The sequence below is a fragment of the Gymnoscopelus braueri genome (genome assembly GCF_963280865.1).
Source record: "Gymnoscopelus braueri genome assembly, chromosome: 5".
Classification (NCBI taxonomy): Eukaryota; Metazoa; Chordata; class Actinopteri; order Myctophiformes; family Myctophidae; genus Gymnoscopelus; species Gymnoscopelus braueri.
In genome coordinates this window covers 37,794,441-37,819,422 of record NC_137606.1, presented here as the reverse complement: position 1 = coordinate 37,819,422, position 24,982 = coordinate 37,794,441, and the positions used below count along the sequence as shown (strand labels likewise).

Sequence of the window (24,982 nt, the reverse complement as noted above, 5' to 3'; positions counted from 1 at the left end):
GCGCTACTGCCCTAAGCTCTAGTAATGGGAATTCCAGCAGACTTCTTAGAACAGTCATTCTAAACCTTTTGAATTTCAAGGCCCCCAGTTTGATACCGTTTTTTTAATCTCTAGGACCCCAATCTACACTGTAAAATCCTCAGTGTTCATTTGAGAGTCCATTAGGGTCCATTTGGTTCAATTTGTATACTCTCAGTGTTACAGACCCCTAAGGGTCCATTTGGAACCCTGGTGATCCCCGGGCCTGGTGCTGAGAACCAGTGTCTTAGAAGACCCCTTTAATGTCTCAGCATAACCACTTCCAGATCCACGCTATGATAAATCAAAGCAATATCTATTTGTTTCTTCACTCAAAAACGTAAAAACAGTTACCAGCTGCTGTAAAGTAATAGAATGCTACTCCTTCCATTTTCCACATGGGAGGTGAGAGGTTTAGAATATTCTATTGTTAAAGCTCACAGATCAGAGGATTTAGGGAATTTGAGGGGGACTGAGGGGGGACGAAACCACTGTTCCGTCCGGACAACTTGGAAGTTTTTGCCTACATGGGGGATGCCATCACCCTTGTAATAAATAAGACTTGTTAAAGTCTGGTCTAAAATGTATGTCTGTAAGCTGACAACGGCCATTTATCCATGTCGGAAAATCAAAAGCACTATTATGAGACAATATGGAGTCAGTTGTGAGCAGCTAAATGATAGCAGTGATAGTGAAGAGTTATGATCTTGTACAATGCTCATATAAATGGTTTTCAAAGAGAACACAAACTTTTTCTTTATTCAGAGATTCCACCTTTTTTGCTGGTAAGTTCAGGGGTGCAGTTTATTTTCAGTAATGTTCAAGGTTTCTTTCTTTTTTTCAGTGTCAGTTTCTGACATAAACTAACTTTAAAGGGTTATTTCACTTTAAAACACTTCTGGGGTCATGTCTTGTGTGGCCACCCCAGACAGTTTTTAAGTTGCCCGATTCAATATTTGGATATTTGACATTCATTTGAGCAGACATACACCCCTCCTACAGTATAGAAGCCCATTCAACTCAAATGCCATGTTAACAATGTTTGACGATATCAGTCACCAGATCCAGGGATGTGTATTTTCAAGGAGTCTGTGTTTCAGAGTGAAATAAAGTGGAAATACCCCTTTAAGTGGCTATATTAGGCTGTAATGTTCTCATTTCTATTTTGCACAAGCACAATGTTCATTGTGTCCTTCAAGGATGACAAAAAAAAAATCCAAGAGGTCATGTAACTTAAAATGGCCCTTCTTGTAGTGTATTGTGGAGAGAAAAAAACCCTGCTTAAATAAACCCAGTCTGCTGCATGAAATATAAAGGTGTTTGTACTCATTACTTGAATACAGTTAAAAGAAGGAAGATAACAAGATAAAATGGAAGTGTTTTAATTAGCTGTCCATTATTAAGATGTCCTGTAACAACGTACAATTCACACCTGTGTTGGTTATTGGTGTCATCTTCATCATACAGAATCATTTGTTTTAAGACAGGAAGTGAAATTCTGTATGCATGCTATCTATCAAACCTTGTCTGTTGATTTTACAAACAGTGGCTAATGATTATTTGCTCATAACTGACTGCCAAATGATGTGCCCAAAATATAAGATCTTATAAGCCAAGTCTCCAATGCCTCTCAGTCTCATTTCACGTAGCTACAGTAACATATTTTTGCCACCAGGTGTCACTAAATATGAGGTGGAGTAGTTTCATGAATTAGAAGTATGTTTATTTTATTTAAATCTATTGATAGAATAGTAGTACTAGGTGTTAAAGAAGATTAACTAATTGACTAATTAACTCAGCCAGAGCTGATGTCTAGTGTAAGACTCGTCTATTTACACACACACACACACACACACACACACACACACACACACACACACACACACAGAGCGGGTTATCAGTGTACCAGTGCAGCAGCGAGGTAACCCATGCCGTTATGTGTGAGCTGGTTGTTCCATAGCACCAAGGTGACCAGGCCTTTCCTCTGTTCCTTCAGCCCTTCACACACGTAGGCTAGACCTGTAAAGAGACATCAGACCAGATCGTGAGAGAGACAAAAGTGACAGCAACAGAGGGATAAAGTAGTCAAGTGACAAGGTCTGGCACCTAACTGAACATTTAATCGGGGCACTTGGCTCTAATGGCCGAGACATATAGCTGGCAAATGGAATGAGCCCAAACTGTATTAACTAACTGTTGCTTTGGCAAGGGAACATTTTCTTTTTTTTACTTTTAGTATGCATGTTTGTGGACAATCTATCTTTTCATGCGTTTTAATTGCAGGCTTAACTAATGTTAGACACACTCCATCAATGCAACCACATGTTGTAGCATAAAGATGTCATGGAAAAGCCACATGGCCTGGCAGTGTTGCTTTTTACAGCACTCTGGGTCCAGCCTGTAATAGTCAATGTCCCGACCATTACTGACTGACTGACTGCCTGACTGACTGACTACACATTGTTGAGACATGCATGCGTGACAATCACTCCCTCATGATGTGTGCAAACAGCCAGGGATGTGCAGGTACCTCAGCTCCGTGTTGTGGTTTCAAATCTGACTCGAAGTCAGCACGGATATGTATGCAATTCCATTATTCCCAAACGTTTCCTTCTGTGCTCAAAGCCTCCCAGTTTCAGAACGTTTATCAAACGCATTCAGGTTTCAGTCAACTGTCAAACAGCATTGCAGGAAACGTTCCACACTGGTCACACATCTTAAAACCCACTGTAGTTGACATGGCCCCAGCCGACTATATAATAATGTAATTCAATAAGTAATAACCTCTTGACTCAATACAATAACTGTACAGTATGTACTGTTTCCATTGGGGGGGGGGTCTATCTTGTGGAACCTGCATGAAAAGAGGGTCCAAGAAGGACATAGGTTTCACTTTCTGACAGACAATGTTCCTCACCGTCTGAACTGGGCTTGATTACCCTTGTTGGAAATGTACCACAAATCAAAAACAATCTTCAACAACTGCGTACACTTTTCACCAGAAAATCATCTTCGGTGGTCTGGTAACTCACCTAACTGACAACTGGGACTTTTGCAAGAGAAAAAGAGGTAGAGGTGCAGTGTTGTGGGAACGTACCTGAGTCTAGGATGTGATTGTTCCGCAGGTCTAAGATCTGGATGTTGTAGTTAAACTTCAGCAGGTTGCCTAGCTGGGCAGAATCCTGCAGACCGTTCAGCTTGTTGTCAGCCAAGTACAACTCTCGCAGGTTCATGTTCATCTTCAGAGCCGTCGCTAGACGATAAAACAGATACATTAGTAGGTCCGGGAGAATGGATGACGAGGAAAGGACACGGGAAAGTGGGAACTAACAACAGGAAGAAAATAAGCAGTGGTGGACAAAGTATATACTCAAGTATATACTATTAGTAGTATTGACACTATAAACTATAAAATAAACAGTATTCAAAAGTACAAATTACAAAGTGTATTTTCTTTATCAATGTCAATGCATTGCTGTTTTGAAATTTAGACCATTACCCCCAAAATGTAAAACTAAAAAGAAGTTAATTAATAAATTTCCAAAAATAATGAAAATAGCAGATCTAAAGCAGTGGTTCACAACCTTTTAAGGACACAAATTAACCTCCCAAAATAATCATATTTGTACTGGGGACCCCCACCCTGACAAGCACTTGGAATTGTAAGAGTTGAGGCATTACATTTTGTTGGTCTGATTTCCACAGATAAATATTGTGAAAATAGCAGATCTACAAGCTCACAGCGCGAGGCGTTGTTGTGAGCTTGTAGATGTTGTTGTTGGTTACTTTTAACGCAGTAGCTTAATGGTCATAATTTTTTCTTCTTCTTCATTTTAGAGGTATCAAAAAGGTTAAAAGTCCTAAATTGTCAGTTATGTACAGATACTCTGTATACACTTAGACTGTATGTCGTTTGTTTACTGATGAGTGAGAAAACAATGTTGCACATTAAGCTAATCATCCAGGGACCCCCCAAAATCATTTGGGGACCCCCCTGGGTCCCGACAAACAGGTTGAGAACCAGTGATTGTCATGGTGCAAAACGTTGCACCATGCCGATCTACAGTTTGTAGATCAGCAAATTTCACTATATTTGAGGGGCTTACGTGGTTAATTCATAATATATCTTTTTGTTTGGGTGCCAAGAGTCCCTTCCTAGAAATGTAGTGGAGTCAAAAGTGTCAATAGCTCCGTTTGAAATGTAGCAGAGTAAAAGTCATTAGCTTGCAAAAAAAAAAAACTCAAAAAATGCACTGAAGTACAGTAACATCACTGAAAATAAGAAAGAGAACAGGCAATCAAGTGTGTGAGGAATTGTAACGGCGAAACACTGCAATGAAGCCCCGTCTTCCACCAGAGGTGGAAAAAATACTCAATTGCTTTACTTAAATAAAAATATCAATACTGCAATGTACAGTAGAAACACTCTGTTAGAAGTAAAAGTCCAGTAATCAAAATATACTTGAGTAAAAGTACAAAAGTATTGGCATCAAAATATACTTAAAGTGCCAAAAGTAAAAGTACTCATTAGACAGAATGTTTTTTATTTTAGAAAAAGTATAGACAATTGGAAATACTCCAGTTAAGTAAAAGCATCTCAAAATTGTACTTTTTTAAGTACATGTACTTTTGTTACTTTACACCACTGCTTGAAACAAGTCCCCCACCCTCCTCTCTCCCATGCACTTGTCTTCTAGCCTGAGTATCAGCCTGAAGCTGCGTGGAGCTTCAGTCTGAAATTGGCTCCAGTGTCGGCGATTACAAGGGGGAGGGGATTCGAATTTCCCTAAACCAATCACAAGAGATCCACGGATCTGCCTACATCTGACGTCATCGCACAGCTTGCTTTAGCAGATATTCACCGATTGGCTCGTCGTTAAGACCCACCCCCACCTCCGACTCTCATTGGACGGTACTTTTTGTACAGAATAAATCCTAGGTTCACATTTCAACACCAGACCAAGAGGGGCAGTCCACTCAGAGAGTGGGCGGGGTCTATGGTCTGGAAACAGGCTACTTGTCTTCCTCTTACCCAGTAACATGAGAGGTCTCCCAGACAGACCGGCATTCTCCAGGTGGAGGACTGACAGGCTGCCGCTGATCCGGAGGGCCCGTGCCACAAAGGGGGCTGAATGGTCCAGCAAGGGGGTGTTACGGGCATCCAGGTACTGCAGAGAGCTGGTCTGAGGAGGCGAGGAGAGGCGAGGAGAGACGCCGAGCGTAGAGACACAAATGAACAGGAACACACACACACACAGTTAGTGACAGGTGGAATATGTCACAAATATGTAATAAAAACTTTACCGCTTAAGCCTTGTATACTTTCTTGTACGACAGTGAAAATGGCAAATCTAAAAGCAAAAATGTTTGGGGGGGGGGGGTCTATGATGACATAGGACGCGAGTTTGAAACTAAGTACTAGTAGTAGGTGGTAGGAAAAATCATCCTATTAAATGAGAAGAAAGTTATTGTCTTATAAATAAGACCACTGAATGGCACACATACATACAACCCCTAATCTACTTCCTTGCTTCTTCTCCTCTGCCTGGAACGGAGCCACTAGCCCTGCTCTTCACTATGATCCAGGCGGGAACCTCCAATAATCTGTCATCTGAGCTGCTGTGGTGAACTGATGACTGGCGTCACAAGGCCAGCATTATCAGAGCAGATGCATAAAATGCAGGGTCACTATGCTTTAACCCATTCAAACCGGGAAAGCATCTGTGTCATTTTAGATTTGAGCTAAAAAGCATAATTTTATACTTTGGCCATTCAAAAATAGCAGATCTACAAGCTCATAGAGCAAATCTTTGAATATAATACATATATATATATTAGAGGTGCTGCGATCAAGGTTTTTGCGATCCGATTCCGATCAGGCAGCATCAAAACAGATCCGATTCCGATTAATTCCGATCCGGCACATAATAGTCTCTATACTGTCTATCTCATGTTGACCCCCCCCCCCCGGGGCTCCGCACACCGCTCAGAAAAAAAGGAGAAAAAAGTTGCTGCGTCTGAATCACTTTCGCTTTTATCCCAAATGCGTCCCCAATCAGTTTAAAGAGCCTCTATGGACAGCTAGGCCTACTATGTTGCAAAAGACACCATCTAAGTTTCCCTTTTATGTAGGCATTGTCTTTTTTAATAAGACGGACAATAATAAATCCTGTGGGTTAATGATTAATCACCAGGTTCGAGAGAGCAGTGGCAGCCGCGTAGCGTGGGATCTAATGTTGTTGGCCAGGGTCTGTATTCCCCCCGTTATCTGTCATTTGCGTTTCAAATCATATTGTTTGATCGGCTGGTGATATAATTTAACAGTCACAAGGCATTTATAAACATACTTGTGTGGATGACTTTTGACTTTTAAAGAAGTCTTGGGGGACGCGTTGCGCACTTCTGTGTTGCTTGAGTTGCACGGATGTGTCAGCCCGTACAACATGTGGCGCGCGGCCAGGACCGCGGTCCACGCTCTGCTATATATATATATATATATATATATATATATATATATATATATATATATATATATATATATATATATATATATATATATATATATATATATATATATATATATATATATATATATATATATCATCATATTTATATTTATATTATTATATTTATATATTTTGTATTTTATTTTTTTAAGCGAAAATGTTTTACTCAAATCTTTGCTTCTGGTGGTCCCTAGAACTAAATATTTTAGAGATGGGGGTCCAAGGCCAAATACACATAATACTGGGGGTCCATGACATTTGAGCACCACTGATATAGCAACATAAGGTTTTCAGAAAACTGTTAAATGCAAACATGGATGTCATGTGCATAATGACAACGTTTACAGCCCTTCATGCAGGGCCTGGTGGGAGGCAATAAAACACTATGGTCCTTATCTGGTGCATGACAGGGGTTCAAGGATGGACAGCTGCCAAGGTGTCTGTGCATACAAGCCGAGCTGAGCTGCAGTGTATTATTGACAAGCTCAGATACGCACACTTTGCAACACAGAACATGAGAGCGGAGTCGCTCTGGGCAATACATAACACTCATCAACACGTGTAACCACTAAATCATGTGGGGGGCTGCAAATTTAGTTGTATGCCTTGCATATCGTCACTGTCTGCGGAAACCTTACACGTCCAAAACCACTCCTTTTCAGGATATGGAAGAAAGAACCTGTAGTATAAATAAAAGGGCAGAATAATGAGCATGGTGAAACGGACGATTGTGTCAAGAGTATTGAATGAGACAGAGAGACAGGCTCATGCAGCATTAGATACTAGAGGGAGCTCTTCTGTGATCCTTCCAGAGGAGAAAGCTACAATACGGGACTTAGTGAAAATAGCCGATCTATAAGCTCACAACGCGTTACATGGTGACAGGTTCAGTGCTCCTCTTACCCAGTAAGCCAGTAACAGGAGCACTGAACCACTGAACTCAGTGCATGTTGTGGAGACGTGTGTGTTAGTGCGTGTGTGTGCAACTGTGTAAGTGTGTATACGCCCATTCTCACCTTTCTCATCATGTGAGCAGCTGCCTGCCACCCTCGGGTGCCAATGTGCTTATTGAAGGATATGTTGAGGTGGGTGGCCGATTCGTAGTACTCTATCATGTCAAATAGAGCCGATGCACCCTGTTTGAGGGGGAGAGAAGGAATGAGAGAGACACAGAGTAAACGACAGGGTTTCTGCAGGTTTAGGCAAGTTAGATTTAAGACATTTTAATACCACTCAGAATTGTATTTACTGTAACCAATGTATCAATAACAAAAAAGCATAAATAGGAAAGAATCCTATTTTCCCTGTCTGTTGCATTTTTAAGAGCGTTGAAGCATACATTTAAGACTTTTAAGGATCCGGGCTCTACGGAAACCCTAAATGAATGAACAAGGTAAAAGACAGCCATAAACAAAACAGTGTATTAACACATGACCTGATTTTATTTTCCAAAGCATAAAGTGCAGTGTCTTTCTGAGAATTGTAAGAGCTGTGTCTTTCTGAGAATTGTAAGAAAGAAAACGATATGAGGGGAGACAGTTTTGATAACTGGAGAGGAGTTTAGGTTGCTGTGGCAACGCTCCCTCAGGGTACGCGAGTCCTGCTGGGACATTGCAAGAAGGGCCTTCGGGTTAAGATGAAGAGATTAACTGAATAAAGAGAGCTTCTCTTGTCTAGACCCCCAGTCTATGGCACACATGAAACTCAAAATAATATTGTATAAAAATACTAGAGGCGTAAAACCAAATACTATCTCACGGCGCGCAAACTCTCATGCAACTCTTCAACAGACCCTTCATTGAGAACATCCTGGCCTTCTGTTTAACTGGATGGTAGGCTACTCATCACTCACCACAACAAGCAAGCAAAATCAGTGGAGACCACTTTGCACCGTCTCATCCATCCATAAAGAAAACACACTCCATCCTCAGTAACTCCACTCAACCTCTACACAATCAATATGAACCTTACTGCCCAGTAGCAGGTGCAGAGCTCATTTCCATAACACAGATTGAGTCGGTACATCATTCAGACTATACAGCATTTCCCTCCTCAACGAACCAAGTACATGGACAGCCATCCCCCATTCACACATTGAAGGATGTTCTATGTAAGTACGTGTATTATGTTCTACTGTACCATTTCATGTTCATCTGACATGTATGCATGTATGTATCAGGGCTCGAAATTGACATTTTGGTCACAAATGCGCCTGCAATATAATCTGTGCGACCTAAAAATATAATTGGGAGCACCTGTGCGACTGCCAATAATTGCTGTGGTGTGACCAAAACGGCACGCCGAGTGAACCAAAACCAGCACTCATTGCCATCCATTCCCCTCTGAGGCTGAGCTACAATGCTAATAGCGTTAGCGTGTAGATTGTTTACTCATTGACACAAAGGAGTGGAGCGTTGCGGAGCGTTGCTGAGCACTACTGTGCGCTGCTGCTCCAACATTTCAGCGATTTATGTGAAATCTGTCACGGCTGTGTGTGTGTGTGTGTGTGTGTGTGTGTGTGTGTGTGTGTGTGTGTGTGTGTGTGTGTGTGTGTGTGACTGTCGGAGGCAGAGATCGAGTCATAGGAACACTCATGGCTGGTATATTTCGGCAAATGAGTTTCTTTTGAAACTCATTTGTAAATATGCAATAAAGAAATTGGAATATGCATATTCCAATTTCACCCAAAGACCAAGGAGATATGATTAGTTGAAGATCTAGACTCCTATCCACTTCCTTGTTAACTTAAAACTTTAAAATGCTGTATTTCGGCTCCTGAGTACTTTTGTTTTTCCAATGAAAAACTCTGGCACTGGCTAAAAAAATATGAAAATAATTCTGGCAGTTAATGTGTTAAAAGTGAGTAGGCTAATATATATGGCCAATATATTGACATACACTCTCATATACACATTACAATTATTTTATCATTTAGAATCAAATTATATTATCCAAATAGGCTACAAAAACCACAGCTGAAGATGTGATGGGTGGGGACAGTGTAGGGTCCTCCTCTGGAGTCCTCCTCAGTCTCAGTGAAGAGATGGATGGATGAGGGACAGCTAGGACACCACCTTTTAAATCCTGGACTTTTGAACAAATTACTGTCAATGGGGCGCAGCATGGAGGTGCTCAGCCTGTGGCACTGTTGAGGTGTTATGGAAGCCCAGGTTGATTGTGGGTTTAACATTGCAAATTACACCATGATGAGTCATCACGGTGTAATTTGCAATGTTAAACCCACAATCAATCCTCCAGTTCAAGGCAACACAGAAAGGGGGGAACTTTTTTCTTATTTCCACACAACTCCTTTATGCTATATTAATGACATAGTTAAATATTGAAAAGGGGTGGATTTCCCCTTTAAGCTCATCTGTATGGTTATGTCTGGTGTCTCTCATCTTCCTCTTGACGTCTCTCATCTTCCTCTTGACAATAGGACATAGATTATCTATGGGGTTCAGGTCAGGCAAGTTTGTTGGTCAGTCAAGCAAAGTAATACCATGGTCAGTAGACCAGTTACTAGTAGTTTTGGCACTGTGGGCAGGTGCCAAGTGCTGCTGGAAAAGGAAATCAGCATCTCCATAAGGACATCTGTCTGTGTCCCTTTTGAGATATTTACATTGACGCCAATACGGAAGAGACAGTTCATATGAATGGCCTGTAGTTTTGCTGTTTTACCCCTGCTGGTGTCAGAAAGAATTTATCTTAACGCAAGCGGATGGGTTTTTGACAAACTTTAGACTAGATTGTCTTACCTTAACTCTTTGACTGCCAGAGTATTTTCATAAAGTACTCCCCCATTGCCAGCAATTTTCATGTTTTTTTTATTTTTATATTTTGAAAAATGTCATGAAAATAATTGATCAGACTGTTTTTTAAAGACGCCGCACAAATCCGCCACCAGAGAGCAGCACATGATAGCTTGATCAGCTCCTGGTGTCACTGTTTACCTTCTTGAGCGATTAGACAGGGAAAACCATGAAAACGGATGTGACGTCCTCCCAGATTGTTTTGATCGTCAAAATTACGTTGTGATACACGACGGCGATGACTGATCGTCACCCAGACCATAGATTATAGAAGAGAATATGTCCGTTTGTCCGTCATACCGTGTGAAAAACCGTTTGTTTACCTATTTTGGACGAAATGACCGGGGGAAAATAATCAAAAACCGGAAACGGAACCCAGGACATGAAACCGGATGCAGATATGGGTGAAGTAAGTGGAACTCGAGAATAACATTGAATTTTAAGCAGCATAGCACGATCAGAGATTAAACAATGAACGCAAATCCAACGCGTCAAACGCATCAATGGCGTGGGTGGATTAAGTAGTTATTGACGCGTTTGAGTCAATGGCGTTTATAGAGTTAATAAAAATGGTCATAAATACTATATGCTTCCAGTCGCTAGTTTAAAGTCTCCTTTCAATCATCATGATATGCGCTTTGGTAAACTATGGTCCCATTTATTTCTAAAATTGACGATAAAGTAGGTTATGCTCTGGGGGGGGCGGGATGATTTGATTGACAAGCTACACAACCAATAGCATTCATTCCCCGCCCCCGCTTTTGATTGACAAGCTACCCAACCAATAATGGTCTGGTGTCATTCTGCAGGATATGACGCGATATTGAAAGATGGCGGATTGCACACAGCTGATCAATCGGCTTCATTTACGGTCTGTAGAGTCTAGGGGCGTCACGCTGTCCATTCATTTTATACAGTCTATGTTTTGTGCCCATATATGGAGATCTCTGTATCTGTCTGTCTACCTGTGTCCCTTTTATGCCCGTCAGTATATTGGCATGCCCATATATGGGCATATTGGTTGGATCGGCGGTTTTGGACAACCGCGTATCCGAACTACTCGGACGACTCATTTCACATACATTATCATGCATGAAGAGTAACAGGCTCGTCAGCTCTCCAGTGGAATAGGTCCGTCCCTTCCTCCTCGGTGACTCAGCGATATCTAAAATAACAACGAGCCTAAGATGGATGGCTGTGCTGTAGCTGTAGCTGCAATTTGTGACAGTGCTGATGAAAATGGAGTGTGGGGGGGGCAGCCGAGCGGAGCGCGTCGTTCATTAACACCGAGGCTAACGAGAAGAGATGACAGGAAAGAGACGGACGGGCTCTCTCTCTTGAACGCCCCTCACCGTGAGTGCATGGTTGTGTATTGGGAAATGTAAGTGTGCATACGTGTGTGCGTGTGTTTGTGTGTGTGTGTGTGTCAGCCAGACTGACTCAGTCTGGCTGAAGCGTGGGGAGATGAGTCACAGCAAGAACAGTGACAACAAGCCAGCCAGGCTTGGCAGACGTTTTCTTTCATTTTCCCATGCCCTTGACACTACCATGTTCCCCTCGTTTACCGTCCTGACATCACTCTTTTTTTCCTTCTTTTTTTGTGGCTTTTATCCCTTTATTGATAGGATAGGATAGTAGGCCGACAGGAAATGGGGAGAGAGATGGGGGGTGACATGCAGAAAAGGTCACCGGGATCAGGAGTCAAACCCGCGACGCGCTGTCAGGCTGGATTACCAGCCTAGGTGCCCAGACGGTTACGCCAACCGTCCGGGCCCTGACATCATTCTTTATGGGAAATTTCACAGATTTTCAACCTAAATCCCATTCTTCTGACGTGAGGAGACAAATAATATAGAGTGGCAAAAAACACAGTCTTCTGTATATTTCTCAGTGAAATGTTGACATCAAATGATGAGGTCAAATACGTTGTTTCATGAGATACATTGATCCGTATGCCTGATGACGTAAGGCCAACCCAGGATTTATGCAGGGCTGGCTCAGGGCCAGCCCAGGATGAGCCCAGGGGCCTGCTTCTGTTTCTCTGTGTTAATGGATCAACAGGGTAGCATGACTGATTTTATTTGCTTACCAATATGTCTGGGGACTTCTTAATACAAGGTTACTAGAACAGCGGCAAGGACGGTCGCTAACAAACCTATGCCTGGTGCTATGGACACCAATGCAATGTTTTTCTTTTAACTCTGCAATTGTTTCCTCCAAGTTTCCCCAGTCTCTAGTTGAGCATAGTGCTTAGAGACAGAGTTGTGAGTCTACATTCAGCCCAGATGATAACGCATTGAAGTGTTCAAAACTTGTTTCCAATGTGGTCTTCGATGGGATAATGTCCTAGCGTGTTTGTACGAATAACATCTGACAGAGTCATGCACGCAAACAGGGTTTGGTTTTATATCCTTTATGTGCGAGAGGCACAGCCCCAAGGCTGAGTCTTTGTGCATTAGGAACGCTGCGTGACAGGAAGTAGTCAGGCCCAGTGTCCCAGCACTCTACTGGGGCAATGCTGTCTCCATCTGTGCGTGTCTACGAGACCCAAAACTCTCTAATGGTGTTTACACACGCGCAGACATCTGCAGTTATCAGTCAAACCATGGGAAACACTCCATATCCTGTCAGTGCAGTATAGCAAGGAGAGGGGAACAGAAAACAAGGGAGGAACAGAGTCAGAAAGAGAAGAAGAGCCAGAGAAAGAGATCCAATGGACTTACATCTTCATCCAGGTTTGTCTGCTCCAGGTCAACCACTTTAAACTGGACCCTCTTCAGAACCTCCTCCAGGGACTCGCATGCCTTATAGTCCAGCTTCTCACCTAGAAACGCACGCACACACACAATTCAGCAGGAACAGAGTGACAGAGGAGAGATTTTAGAAAGAGACAGAGCAAAATAGACAGGAAATAAAAGTTGTTGTTTTTTGGAGCAGAAGCATTTTGTATTCATAATTTTACATTGTGAGCCTAGTACTACCCCACTTGTTGATGATTTTCCGGGTGAAAAGCCTGTTGATTATAAACAAAGTCATATATTCGTATCATGCGTGTTTGTACCTTTGAGATCGAGGCATTCGTTTCGCTGGGTCAGGTCCTTCAGTTCCTAAAGAAATAAAGAGACAACAAACAGAGTGAGTCAGATAGGAAAAAAAGGTTCATCCGTGTCACATGTACAACAGGGATTCCACCAGACCAGTTCAGTCTAGGAGCACCACGAGACTGAATTGGTCAGTACCATGACTAAACAGCAGAAAGAATATACCACTATGGCACTGTAATATGCTGTTTGAAGAATTCTTAAGGTCCTTACACACCGGGGTGAATTCTTCATGCGAATAAATACGTTTTTTTTAAAAACCTTATAAAGTCAATGCAAGCGTCCACATCAGTTTCGCGAAGCGAAAAAGCGTCTTTTAATTATTCGGAACGAGTCCGAATTTTGCGTATATTCGCATATTCGCCGGTGTGTAAGGACCTTTAGTGTTTAAATTAAAATAAATCCTTCTGACATTTTTACCATTGAGCTAATAGAGCCTGCCTGCTTGCTCAGGGGATATTTTCTCTGTAAAAGTAATAATAATAATAATAATACATTTTATTTGTAACGCACTTTATATTTGACACAAATCTCAAAGTGCTACATTGCATAAAAGTCAAGAAAAAAAGAAGTCTCTATAGAAGAGCAGGTAGGCAAAATACAACCATCTCAATTGTATAATTTATATTGTACAAAATTAAAAATGTCATAAAAAAAAAGTTATAGTTCCGCTTTAACTCTAATAGTGTAAAGGCTCATAAAGCCCGATTTATATTCCCGATGTGCAAGCTCGCGTCACCTTGTGAGCTTGTACATTGTTATTTTTGCACGCTACACCGTCGGTGTGAGTGAGCATACATTTTGTTTTACGGCCTATTTGGGTCCATCCTCTTAGAATCAAATGAACACTGAGGATGTTACTGTGCACATCTGGTACTGTATTAATGGTGAGGTCTTTTTGGGTGCAGTACTGCTGCAGCCATTTTGAAACCTACTGTAGTGGACAGTGAGTGAGCCAAGGATGGCAGTTTAGATATCAACGGCAGAATTGTGCCATAAAAAATGCACCAGATAGTCCACTCACCTCTCTGTGTGTGTGTGTGTGTGTGTGTGTGTGTGTGTGTGTGTGTGTGTGTGTGTGTGTGTGTGTGTGTGTTCATTCCACAGTGTGAAAATCTTCCTTCTTGTATTGTAGCCTGACACCAGTGCATCACTAGTTAAAATCGGAGGGAGGGGTATTCTGTCCTATTCCTGCATAGAAACACACACACACACACACACACACACACACACACACACACACAATGCTGCCACTCCAAAATATGCACCAGCAAATCCCTCTCCAGTGCACCGCCCAGCCCTTTCACCGTGCACTCGATGACCTCCACTCACATTTAGTTTGAGCCCAGCAGGGTGAATCTAGCTGGATAGAACACTAGGGTTCATGACCGCCTGCATGGCTTTTGACAGTTGCCATTACACGGCATTCAATTTTGTTGCCAGGCACCAGAAGAAACAGGTGTTTGTTGCCAAAAAACAAACAAACCAAAAAGTATAACTATGAAGTCATAGCTTGAGCTGTGTGGCCGAACTTTGGGATTACATGATAACAATAAACTAGCACATTGATAATTTCAGAGATAATAGTAGAGAGGAACTGCTAAGATTTTGGCCTTTAAAACTCTTAAATATTTACGTTAAGAAATTCCCATTTATTAATTTCATAAAATCTTCAGTTTCCATTGTGGTCCATGCAAGCACGCAGGCACGGACACACTATTTCTCGTACGATGATTGCCAAAAATAGCAGATCTACAAGCTCACAACGTGTCGCATCATGATTATGTTTTCCATTTTTACAACTTTTTAAATAATTTTCATTTTTGACAATATAATTAATGACTGCCCAAAATAGGGATGCCAGGTTGAAAGTGGATGAAAACAAGTTGTGATATTGTGCAACAATTTTGGACTAACCCCAGACAAGGCCTGATCTTTGGCAACCCCAACCCCTTCAGGTTAGGAACCACTGCATCAGGGGCATGTGGTTTGGGTGAGGGTGGACCCTGCGTTACATCTATGTGGTTTGGGTGAGGGTGGAACCCGTTACAGGCATGTGGTTTGGATGAGGGTGGACTCTGCGTTACAGGCATGTGGTTTGGGTGAGGGTGGATTCTGCGTTACAAGCATGTGGTTTGGGTGAGGGTGGATTCTGCGTTACAAGCATGTGGTTTGGGTAAGGGTGGATTCTGCGTTACAAGCATGTGGTTTGGGTAAGGGTGTAAGAGGAACAGAAAACTACCTCCTGAACAGAAAAGCTACCTGATCTTATTGGACTACTTGCTCCTGAACAGCCTTCAAAGATCGTTTGTCCTTGAAAAATCTTCCTTCGCTACCAGGCCTTTGTGTGCATCTATGGGCTTGTGTGTGTGACGGTTGTTTATGAATGAGGAACATGATATGCCTGTGCTCAGCACACTGGCTTTCATGTTACTTACAATAGAAGTGTTTGTCAGTATAGCAGGTGGATGGATATGTGTGTGTGTGGAAGTCTGAATAGAGTTATGTAGCATCACTTGCAAGGCTTTTACATTACTGGCATGCTGACTACAGATACCATGTAGTCACTCTAAAGCAACACTGTATTTCTGTACTGTACATTCTGAAAATAGTCTGTGCTGCATGTATGAGCTGTGTTAGCAATTGTGTAACAGCAAAACTAACTGTCCTCAAAGCCCACTTAACGCCTAATTCATCACTTTCTCGTAACGACAGTGTCTCCAGCCGTGATGACGGTGTTGTGTTGAAAAGCAGCTATTTCAGGCCATTGACGCGGTCGTACTTATAAAGTATAAAATGAGGCTTTAGGGACCAGCACTCCTGCAGCGGCAGCAATGTGACACAAAGCTGCCAAGTGTCCAGGTCCCAAGGCGCTGCGGAAAGGTGCTACTGAGGAGCGTGCATTCAACACACAGCTGCTAAACACACACTCGTACAAACAACTTCCCTTCAAATGTACAGTACATAAGCTGTAAGCCTCCCCACCCCCACCGTCCTGGCTGCTTGCCACGTGTACGGTAAATAAAGAAAGCATTTATAGGACAGAGGGAGAAAAAAAAAACTGTAAATGGCTAAATTCTTCCCTCCCCCCTGCTCCTACTCTCTCCCTCTCTTTGGCCCGCCATTCGGTTAGACTCCCATGTTTATATATCCAGTTTATTCCAAGGATGACTAAGCAGAAATGACAGGGGGCTATAGTGTGTAGTGGACAACTGACTGCAGGATAGAGAGAGATAGAGAGAGTGGGGAAAGATTGTGTGATAAAAGGCTTAACGGTGTATGTTACAGTATGAAGAGACAGAAACGATTTTGACGAAAAGACAGAGATAGAGAGACAGAGACAGAGGGGGAAAGAGGGGGGGAGAGAGAGACAGACAGAGAGAGAGGAGGGACAGGAGTGATAGCAGCCAGAGGGTGTGCAAAGAGACAGGAAGTGAAATCTGTGAAAAGAGATAGAGATTTTTTTTTTGTATTTTCCAAATGTCTACATTCACTTAAGGCAAAGAGCATACATACATGACTTCCATTTAAATGTATAAAACATGTGAGATTTTTCCAATTGTGTCACCATCATCAACGTTATTATATTGGAACTACTACATCGGGCATCACTGATTTGAACCGAACATTTTAAAGCAATTGTTGGTGAATAGACTGAATACCCATAAGCTGAGTAGCTGAACAATATATCGTCTGTCGGGTGGAAATGTCCAAAAGTGTTACTTTTCAGGATTCAAATCATCAATCAAAAGTAGCAGATCTACGAGCTCAAAGCGCGTTGCTTCGTGCCGCGCTTCGTGCTTGCAGATCTGCTACTTTGGATGCTTTTGTGGGAAGCTGTAGTATGATCATGTAGGGCATTAATTTACATAAAGCACAAAAAGTTAGTTTATGGAGATAAAAGGTTTCTGCCCGACAGAAACGATATGGTGTATCCCTGAAAATATACCTAGTCTGTAGCTCTCAATGAGGCCCATCCACAGCAGCGGTTTAGCACATGCATGTGTCTTTCCACAAGTGGCTGTGATGTTACAGGGACTCCTTTCAGCCTGCTGATCCAGGGCGTGGGGTGGAGAGAACGTGGGTGAGGTGATTGTCAACATGCGTCAGCAAGCGTGATGGCGCTGGAGGCTCGCCTCTTGCGTCGAGCCTCGGAAACATGCATACAACTTTGTATGGCAAAAGCTCTGTTGCAGAGACCCCAGTGAAAGGCAAAGATTGTGTGTGTGTGTGTGTGTTTGACGTACAATGTTGTTGCAAAAGAAATAGCAAAAATAGCTGATCTCCAAGTTCACAAACATCTTTGTCCGCAATTAAATTCATTAGTTAAATCAACTGTTGCACCACTAGTATGTAGTGAAGTATGAATGTGCATTTTCAAAACATGGGGCCAAATTAAGATGCAATGCATGGATGGTCACGTTTTGTTTCAAGGCAGTGGCGGAAAAAGTACTCACATTCTTTACTTAAGTAAAAGTATAAATACTGCAATGTAGAAACACTGTGTTAGAAGAAAAGGTCCGGTATTCAAAATTTACTTGAGTAAAAGTACAAAAGTATTGGTTATCAAAGTGTACTTAAAGTACCAAAAGTAGAAAGTACTCATTATGCCGAATGTCCCATTTCACAACTTTTCATGTAACTTCACATGTATAAAATGTATACAAATCTTTTGAAAATAGCCGATCTACAAGCTCACAATTAGCTTGAAGGTCGGCTATTTTCAAATGGCCAAAATGTATATTGCTGAAGTGGTTAATGTCTGAGATATAGTGGAGTAAAAGTAAAAGTACTGGAAATTGTACATACTCCAGTAAAGAAAAAAGACATTACACCACTGTTTCAAGTCATAAAATGTACACACCAGCTGCTTTGTCTTTTAGTTAAAGGTAGGGAAAGTGATATGTTTTGGTTATAACAAAAAGAGCACAGAGCACAAATATTATGTGACGATAAAGCGACCAAATTAACCCATTAAAACCGGGAAAGCATCTGTGTCATTTTAGATTTTTACGTTGACTATTTCTTAGTTTTTGTCGCATTCCTAAGCAAATAATTTGATGACCGGCGGAGACTTGGGGAGTTTCCTACCAGAGACATTAGCGTCTTTCCGCCGGTCATCAAATTATTGGCTCAGGAATGTGACAAAAACAAAAAAAAACTCCATGAATTCAAGCTTCATGGGTTGTGTAATTGATAGAAAATATGTTTTTTTGGGTGAACTACTCCTTTAATGGGTAAATAGTTTAATGAATTATCAGGCCGGTGTGTAAGGATCCTCATAGTAGTATGGTCATACAATACTTTAATGCCATATAATTATGCTACATTCAGACTGCATTACTAATGGCGCATTGTGTCTCAGCTGCTCTCACCAAAGCTCCACCCGTACGTATATAAAACGTATGGGGAAAAATGTTTTTAAATGTCACACTATCCAACTCCATTGACAATATTCACATGGCAGGCATTTAACCCCCCACATGCCAACGCCACTTCTCAGAGTACTAATCCATTCACAGACATTCCCCAGAAAGGCTCTAGTAGTGGTAGAGTATAACCACTCCCTATGCGTGTGCCGCGTGATACAATAAGCTAATGATATAGTGCTTGTTGTGTTGTTGTTGTTGTTGTTGTGAGGGTCATAGTAGAGACTTGTAGGTGTTTTTTTCACCAACTGCATGTAAACAAGGTTGCATGTTTGTTTGGTGAGGGGTGGAATGAATATGCCAAATTTTCCATTAACACAGCAATGAGGCACATTTTAAGGGTATGGTGCAGGAAGCTGTGGCCACTTGGCCTACAAGCCACACAACCTCAATCAACAATCAGTCTATAGTTGACCCAGTTTACAGCACACTCTCACTCAGACACACACACACACACAGTTACCATGACAGTAACTTCTCTATCCTAGCTTTAACACATTCCATGCCAGAGTTTAATCTCATAATGTACTCACCAGTGCCAGCAGTAACAGGATCCCAGACAGGAAGCGGATACGATCGAAAAAAACGGAACCCGAATAATTCTGTTTCCGACCGGAAACCGGAAACGGAAATGGATCAAAAAAATTCGGAAAGTGCACCTGGGGCAAAATCAATGGGAATCGGCGGTTCGCGTAGATCTACGCGACTGGCACGCTGCGGCTTTAAATAGGTTCGCGTAGATCTACGCGATTGGCATTCAATGTGTTAAAAGGTTAAACTTTCATCTGGCTTCCATCATCAGCTAGCTGAATGTAACTAATTACGGGACAACTATAAAGAAGAAATACTGTATATCAATTGTCATTATTTATCTTGTCAATCCTCACCTCTATCGGGTTGACCCAAAGCAGAATTTTGAGGTGATATTAATAAAGGAAATAATTTCATATGAGAGGAGTCCCCTCACCCTTCACAAAAATGGCACACCAAAAAAATAAAACATTACAGGAAACGATGCCTATTAGGCCTGCTGGAAGTCAGAAACAGCCCTAGCTGACAAAATATAATTGGTATAATTGGAATGCCCGTCCCACCTGCCAGGGATTTTGACCAATGGATTGTGACATTTGACCTGAGTAGGGCAAATGACATCAGTTCAAACCAAAACTAAGACTTTCATTTCCCAAAGCTGGCGTTCTCTTAAAGTCGTACATACGGTTGTGCTAAATGAAATGTCACGCAACACTTAAACTCAAACAATGTCAGGGTAGAAGGATCCAGACTGTTGGAACTGTTCCCATCTCAAGGTATTCCTGTAAAACCAACACAACACTGATATCGATTTGTGCCAGTATCATCACTAGGTTTTCACTTGGTTTTACACGTACCAGGTTGAGAAGTGCAAGCTGGACTCTTGGCTCAAAGTTTAACTGAGCGAGAGAGAGAGTGGTGTGTGTGTGTGTGTGTGTGTGTGTGTGTGTGTGTGTGTGTGTGTGTGTAGTTGAGCCATACCTGTATTTGTTTGAGCACTTTGGCGATGGGTTTACAGTTAAGCTTCTGGCAGGCCTGTCTGTAGGCAGACACAATCTCCTCAACGGTCACATTCTGGGCTGAAAAACACAGACAATCAGGTTAGAATTGCTCTCGACTCAGCACCAGTCTCTCTCTCATTCATATACACGTGCACGCAGGCACGCACACACACGAAACAGTGAAGTGAAAAACAGGACACTTGTTATCAGTTTAATGAAGTCAGGTAGTGTAGGATAAAACGTTGGCCGTTGTCGAGTGATTAATTTGTACAAGCCTGCCTGCGTGTGCTTGTGTCCACACTGCACTCTTTTATCAAAACAGAAACTGTAGCCCCTCCAAAGGCAGCTCTACTTGAGTTGCCTAAAAAGAAAGTATTGTTTTCAGTGTGTGTGTGTGTGCGAGACCCACTGCTGCCACTCCAGACTATTGCAGCACTAACTCCAGTCACATGACAACAATACATTTATACCCATTATTCCAAGTTTCAACAGAATGTCTGAAGGAGGCATAGAGCTGCAGAGACAAGAAAAAGCAAGTCCCTAGATATGAGAGAGAGAGAGAGAGAGAAAGAGCGAGAGAGAGAGAATTGTGTCCATAGCAGGCATCAGTTGCAGTGAGCCACATCCCCAAGATACTCTGTTGTGTGGTTGTGTGTATGTGTAGTACAGACAGTCACACACACACACACACACACACACACTACTATACGACAAGCATAAGGGGATTTGTCTTTGTGCTGCCCTCAGCACTTTCACTGCTGATATAGACACAAGGTGACAATTTGTCCCTTTTCATTTCTCTCCGTCTCTCTTCCCTCCCACCTCTATCCATCCATTCATCCTTTCACCTCTGTCAAAGGCCCTGTCTGTCTGCCTGCCCGCCCAGTGTCGTTAAACTGATTAGAAACAAGGGCAGCGACCTCATTCAGCAGCAGTATCGTGCACTCCACAAGCTTCAAGTCAGCATTGGACCTCATGACACACATGAGTTCGAGGAAACCTAAAAGCGTTTTTCTTGACTCAACCTCTTCACCAAATAATATTGTGATCCCCTAGTCATGTGTCATCATGGGATATCCCAGGCCTGGAGCACACACACACACAAGGGAATCTGTCAATGATGTGACCGAATGAATGAATGAATGAATGAATGAATGAATGAATGTATGTATGTATGTATGTATGTATGTATGTATGTATGTATGTAACAACATGCATGTATGTATGTATTCATGTTATGTGTATTTCAGTATGTATGTATATGTCTTGTTCTCCTACAGAAGAACAAGTGACTACCGACATGGAAGACCCACTACTGGATAGAGAATTCTCCAGAAGTTTCCCAGGCGGAGTAGGCGGAGCTGTGAAATATGAGATTATGTGAGACTAGTTCTCCGGCAAGACTAGTTCTCAGGCAAGACTCAATTGTTTACCTGTTTTCAGACCCAAACCCCTGAACTCTACACAACCAGCGAGTGAACACTCCAAACTACTGGCCAAGATGACTCCCTCCTCTGTGGGTGTCACTGGCTAAGGTCCAATGGTCACATTACTGGAGCGTTCAGATGGACACAGTTATAAGTGCAGCGGCATCATCATGACACACAGGACAGAGCTACAGGCTCTGACACTGAGACACAGGCAAGAACACACACACACACACACACACACACACACACACACACAAATACTTAAAGTAATACTAGGTAACGTTTTCAACAAAACTAAAGTTAAATTGTATATCTTTTGCGAGTGGCAAAAGTTTCACAACACCCACTCCGTGAATTTCACCCCCGGAAGCCTTTTATTTATATATTTTCTATTGAACGTGTACGGGGGGGACTTTCCCGGGAAAATGACGTTCCTGGCCAACGTCATGACGTCGTGGCCGACGTCCTCAGGAACTACCGCAACGGTTTCCTGTTTGGCCAGGAACTACCGCGCTATTAACAAAAAGGAACCTCACGCTGATTTTAAGATAATGTAGGATTGGAAGATCGAAAAAGAACAGAAAAAGAAAGCACAGCTCATGGTAACTAATGCTGCACTGGCTAAGAGAAACGATCCGTAGATAGTATAAAACAATTAAAAGATCTCTTTTTGAAACGCTTCCGGCTTCCGGTGAAAACGAATGGAATTCTGGGTAATCGAGGACTAGGGAAATTGTATGCAGTGACGGTAGTGACCAGCAGAGGTTGCTAAAAATCGTTATTTGTGATTCTGCATTGTACAACTTTAATGTCTCAAGAGATGTGGAAAAAGGTAGAAACTGAAAGTAGTCATCTAATCATTGAGTGGATGAGTGTAAATGTTTTACCTTCCCTCAACCGTCCTCGACACCAAAACATCCATGATCAGAAAAACACATACACTGAACGCAGCTCAATGATCCTGTCTGTGATTGAGGTCTCAAGGCCTTCCAGCATCCAGCCCTCAACTCATTGCCCTCAATTCATTCAGTAACGGGTTCAAGGACTGACTGTCATCATCTTTAATGTTTGCTCACAAGACAACCTTTGATTTGTTTGGGAAGACCTCCAAATTGCTTGAAGCAATACTCGTTACTGTTCGGGATGGGGGGTTCAGTCAGTGGCTCAATTCTCCCTGTACCAGGTACACGTGTACCTGGGTGCGTTAACCTTGTAAACCAGTGTTTTAGAAGCTTTGTGTGTTTAGTGCCCACGGTCCACGCCTGTGCGATCACCGTGTACGTGTGCATACATGGCATGTGATTTTGCTGCGGTAGCAAGCCTGTTCCCGCGAACACAATGTCCTTGGAAAACTAATAGCCCAAAGCGGGGCTGTGGAGAATTTAAAAACATTACACTCAACATACAGAGAAGGTGTGTGTGTGTGTGTGTGTGTGTGTGTGTGTGTGTGTGTCTCACAAGAAGGAAAGCGTTAGAGATGGAAAAACATGAACCCATCTGACTTAATGAATAATAATCTATCACTTCTACATGCTCAGCAACAAAGACAGCTGGGTAGGAGAGACAGAACTGCTCAACTTGCACACCTTAGTGATAATAAACTAGGATAGAGAGAAAGAGATAAATAGAGAGCTGTTGAGAACCATTGGTACACTGTGTACCCTGTACTGGCTTGGCAGAGCCACAGTAGGTGTTAAACAGCAGTCAGGAGATGTGAGCCCTGCAGGATCGTAAAGACCTGAGCTACAGCTGCTGACTGCTCTCTAATCACTCCTGGTTTTATTGCACTCCATACAGCACTGCTGGATGAGTGTGAGTGTGTGTGTACGAACTACTTTGTCAGGAGAAAGAGCGAGAGAGAGAAAATATAAAGATTCCTAAAACACTAGACAATTAACTGGTAGAGCAAACCCCTGATGATTGCTGGAATAATCCTCCGTAGCCAGTCTCCGTCTCTTTCACTCTCTCACACACACACACACACACACACACACACGAAAGCTGTAAAGATACCTACCTAGCTGATACATCAGGGTGTGGTGCCAGTTTGATTATTGTTTTATTGAAGGACACACAAGGACAGGTTCGTCAGAATATCGGTGCTCTGAATTAGTTTAGATTCACTGTTTATCCAGTTCATGAACAAATGTGCAGTCTCAGGGCTCGAAATTTACTTTTTTACTTGGTAGCACTGGTGCTACCAATTTAAAAATTAAGGAGCACCAGAAAACATTTAGCACCCACCAAAATTTAATGAGCACCAATATGTCCCTCTCTTTTTAATTAATAAAAACAATATTATAGCAGTGCGGTTTACAAATAACGTAAAATTATGAAAGTCTGAAAAATGCATAATGTAGATACTGTAGGCCACCAGCCCACCACTGGGACTTTATGTAATATACTGGAGCCAGGATTTTAAATGCAGTGTTCTGAGCTTCTGACTGTCTGTCCCTCATCCATCTCTTCAAAGAGACTGAGGTATCAAACATGTCCAGATGAGTACCCTAGTCAAGTCTACACTGATTCCGGCCAATCACATCGTCATTCGGTTTTATTTTTTTGTTCACCTTCATAGCCTAAGTTATAATATAATTGCAATGTAAATATAACATGGTATTTGTCATTACATTAGGCATTCGCGTATAGCCTTCTCACTTCTAATGAGCACATTGATCAGTTTTTTTTGTGTTCTACACATTGTCTAGGCTACACATTGATTCTGAATATTTACAACAGTTTCAAAACTCATTTGCCGAAATGTACCACCAGCTGTCTGTTCCTATAACTTGATCTCTGTTTAGCTCCGACACACACACACACACACACACAGAGAGAAGGGTCTGCGTAGCGGATCGCAGGTCAGATCGTTTCTGAACTTAAATGCTTACATTCAGGCGCATTTGCGACCAAAATGGTCGCAATTTCGTCTTTATACAGTACATGTAATTTCGTCTTTATACAGTACATGGGTCAGTAATGTTTCATATTCTTCAAAAGTTCAAAAGATATATATATATAAATAACAGAATCTAGTATAAGTTATTTTAAACCTTTACAAGTAATTTGCAGATTCTGATTGGACAGCTGTGTAACATGATTCCGTTTGGACAGCGTTCTAATCTCAATGGATGGGTTTGTAACGTTGATCCAG

The 24,982-nt window shown here is 42.0% G+C and overlaps 1 protein-coding gene across 1 annotated transcript in view; it reads right to left on the bottom strand.

Moving 5' to 3' along the window:
• Positions 1-24,982, bottom strand: part of ppp1r37 (protein phosphatase 1, regulatory subunit 37) — a 48,124-nt gene that overhangs the window by 6,128 nt on the left and 17,014 nt on the right. The window contains exons 2-8 of the mRNA XM_080428004.1: positions 20,379-20,476; positions 13,398-13,443; positions 13,060-13,160; positions 7,541-7,660; positions 5,051-5,201; positions 3,116-3,271; positions 1,925-2,037 (exon numbers count right to left, since the gene is read on the bottom strand). Of these exons, the coding sequence (XP_080284130.1) occupies positions 1,925-2,037; positions 3,116-3,271; positions 5,051-5,201; positions 7,541-7,660; positions 13,060-13,160; positions 13,398-13,443; positions 20,379-20,476 (785 nt within the window). The remainder of the gene's footprint in view (positions 1-1,924; positions 2,038-3,115; positions 3,272-5,050; positions 5,202-7,540; positions 7,661-13,059; positions 13,161-13,397; positions 13,444-20,378; positions 20,477-24,982) is intronic.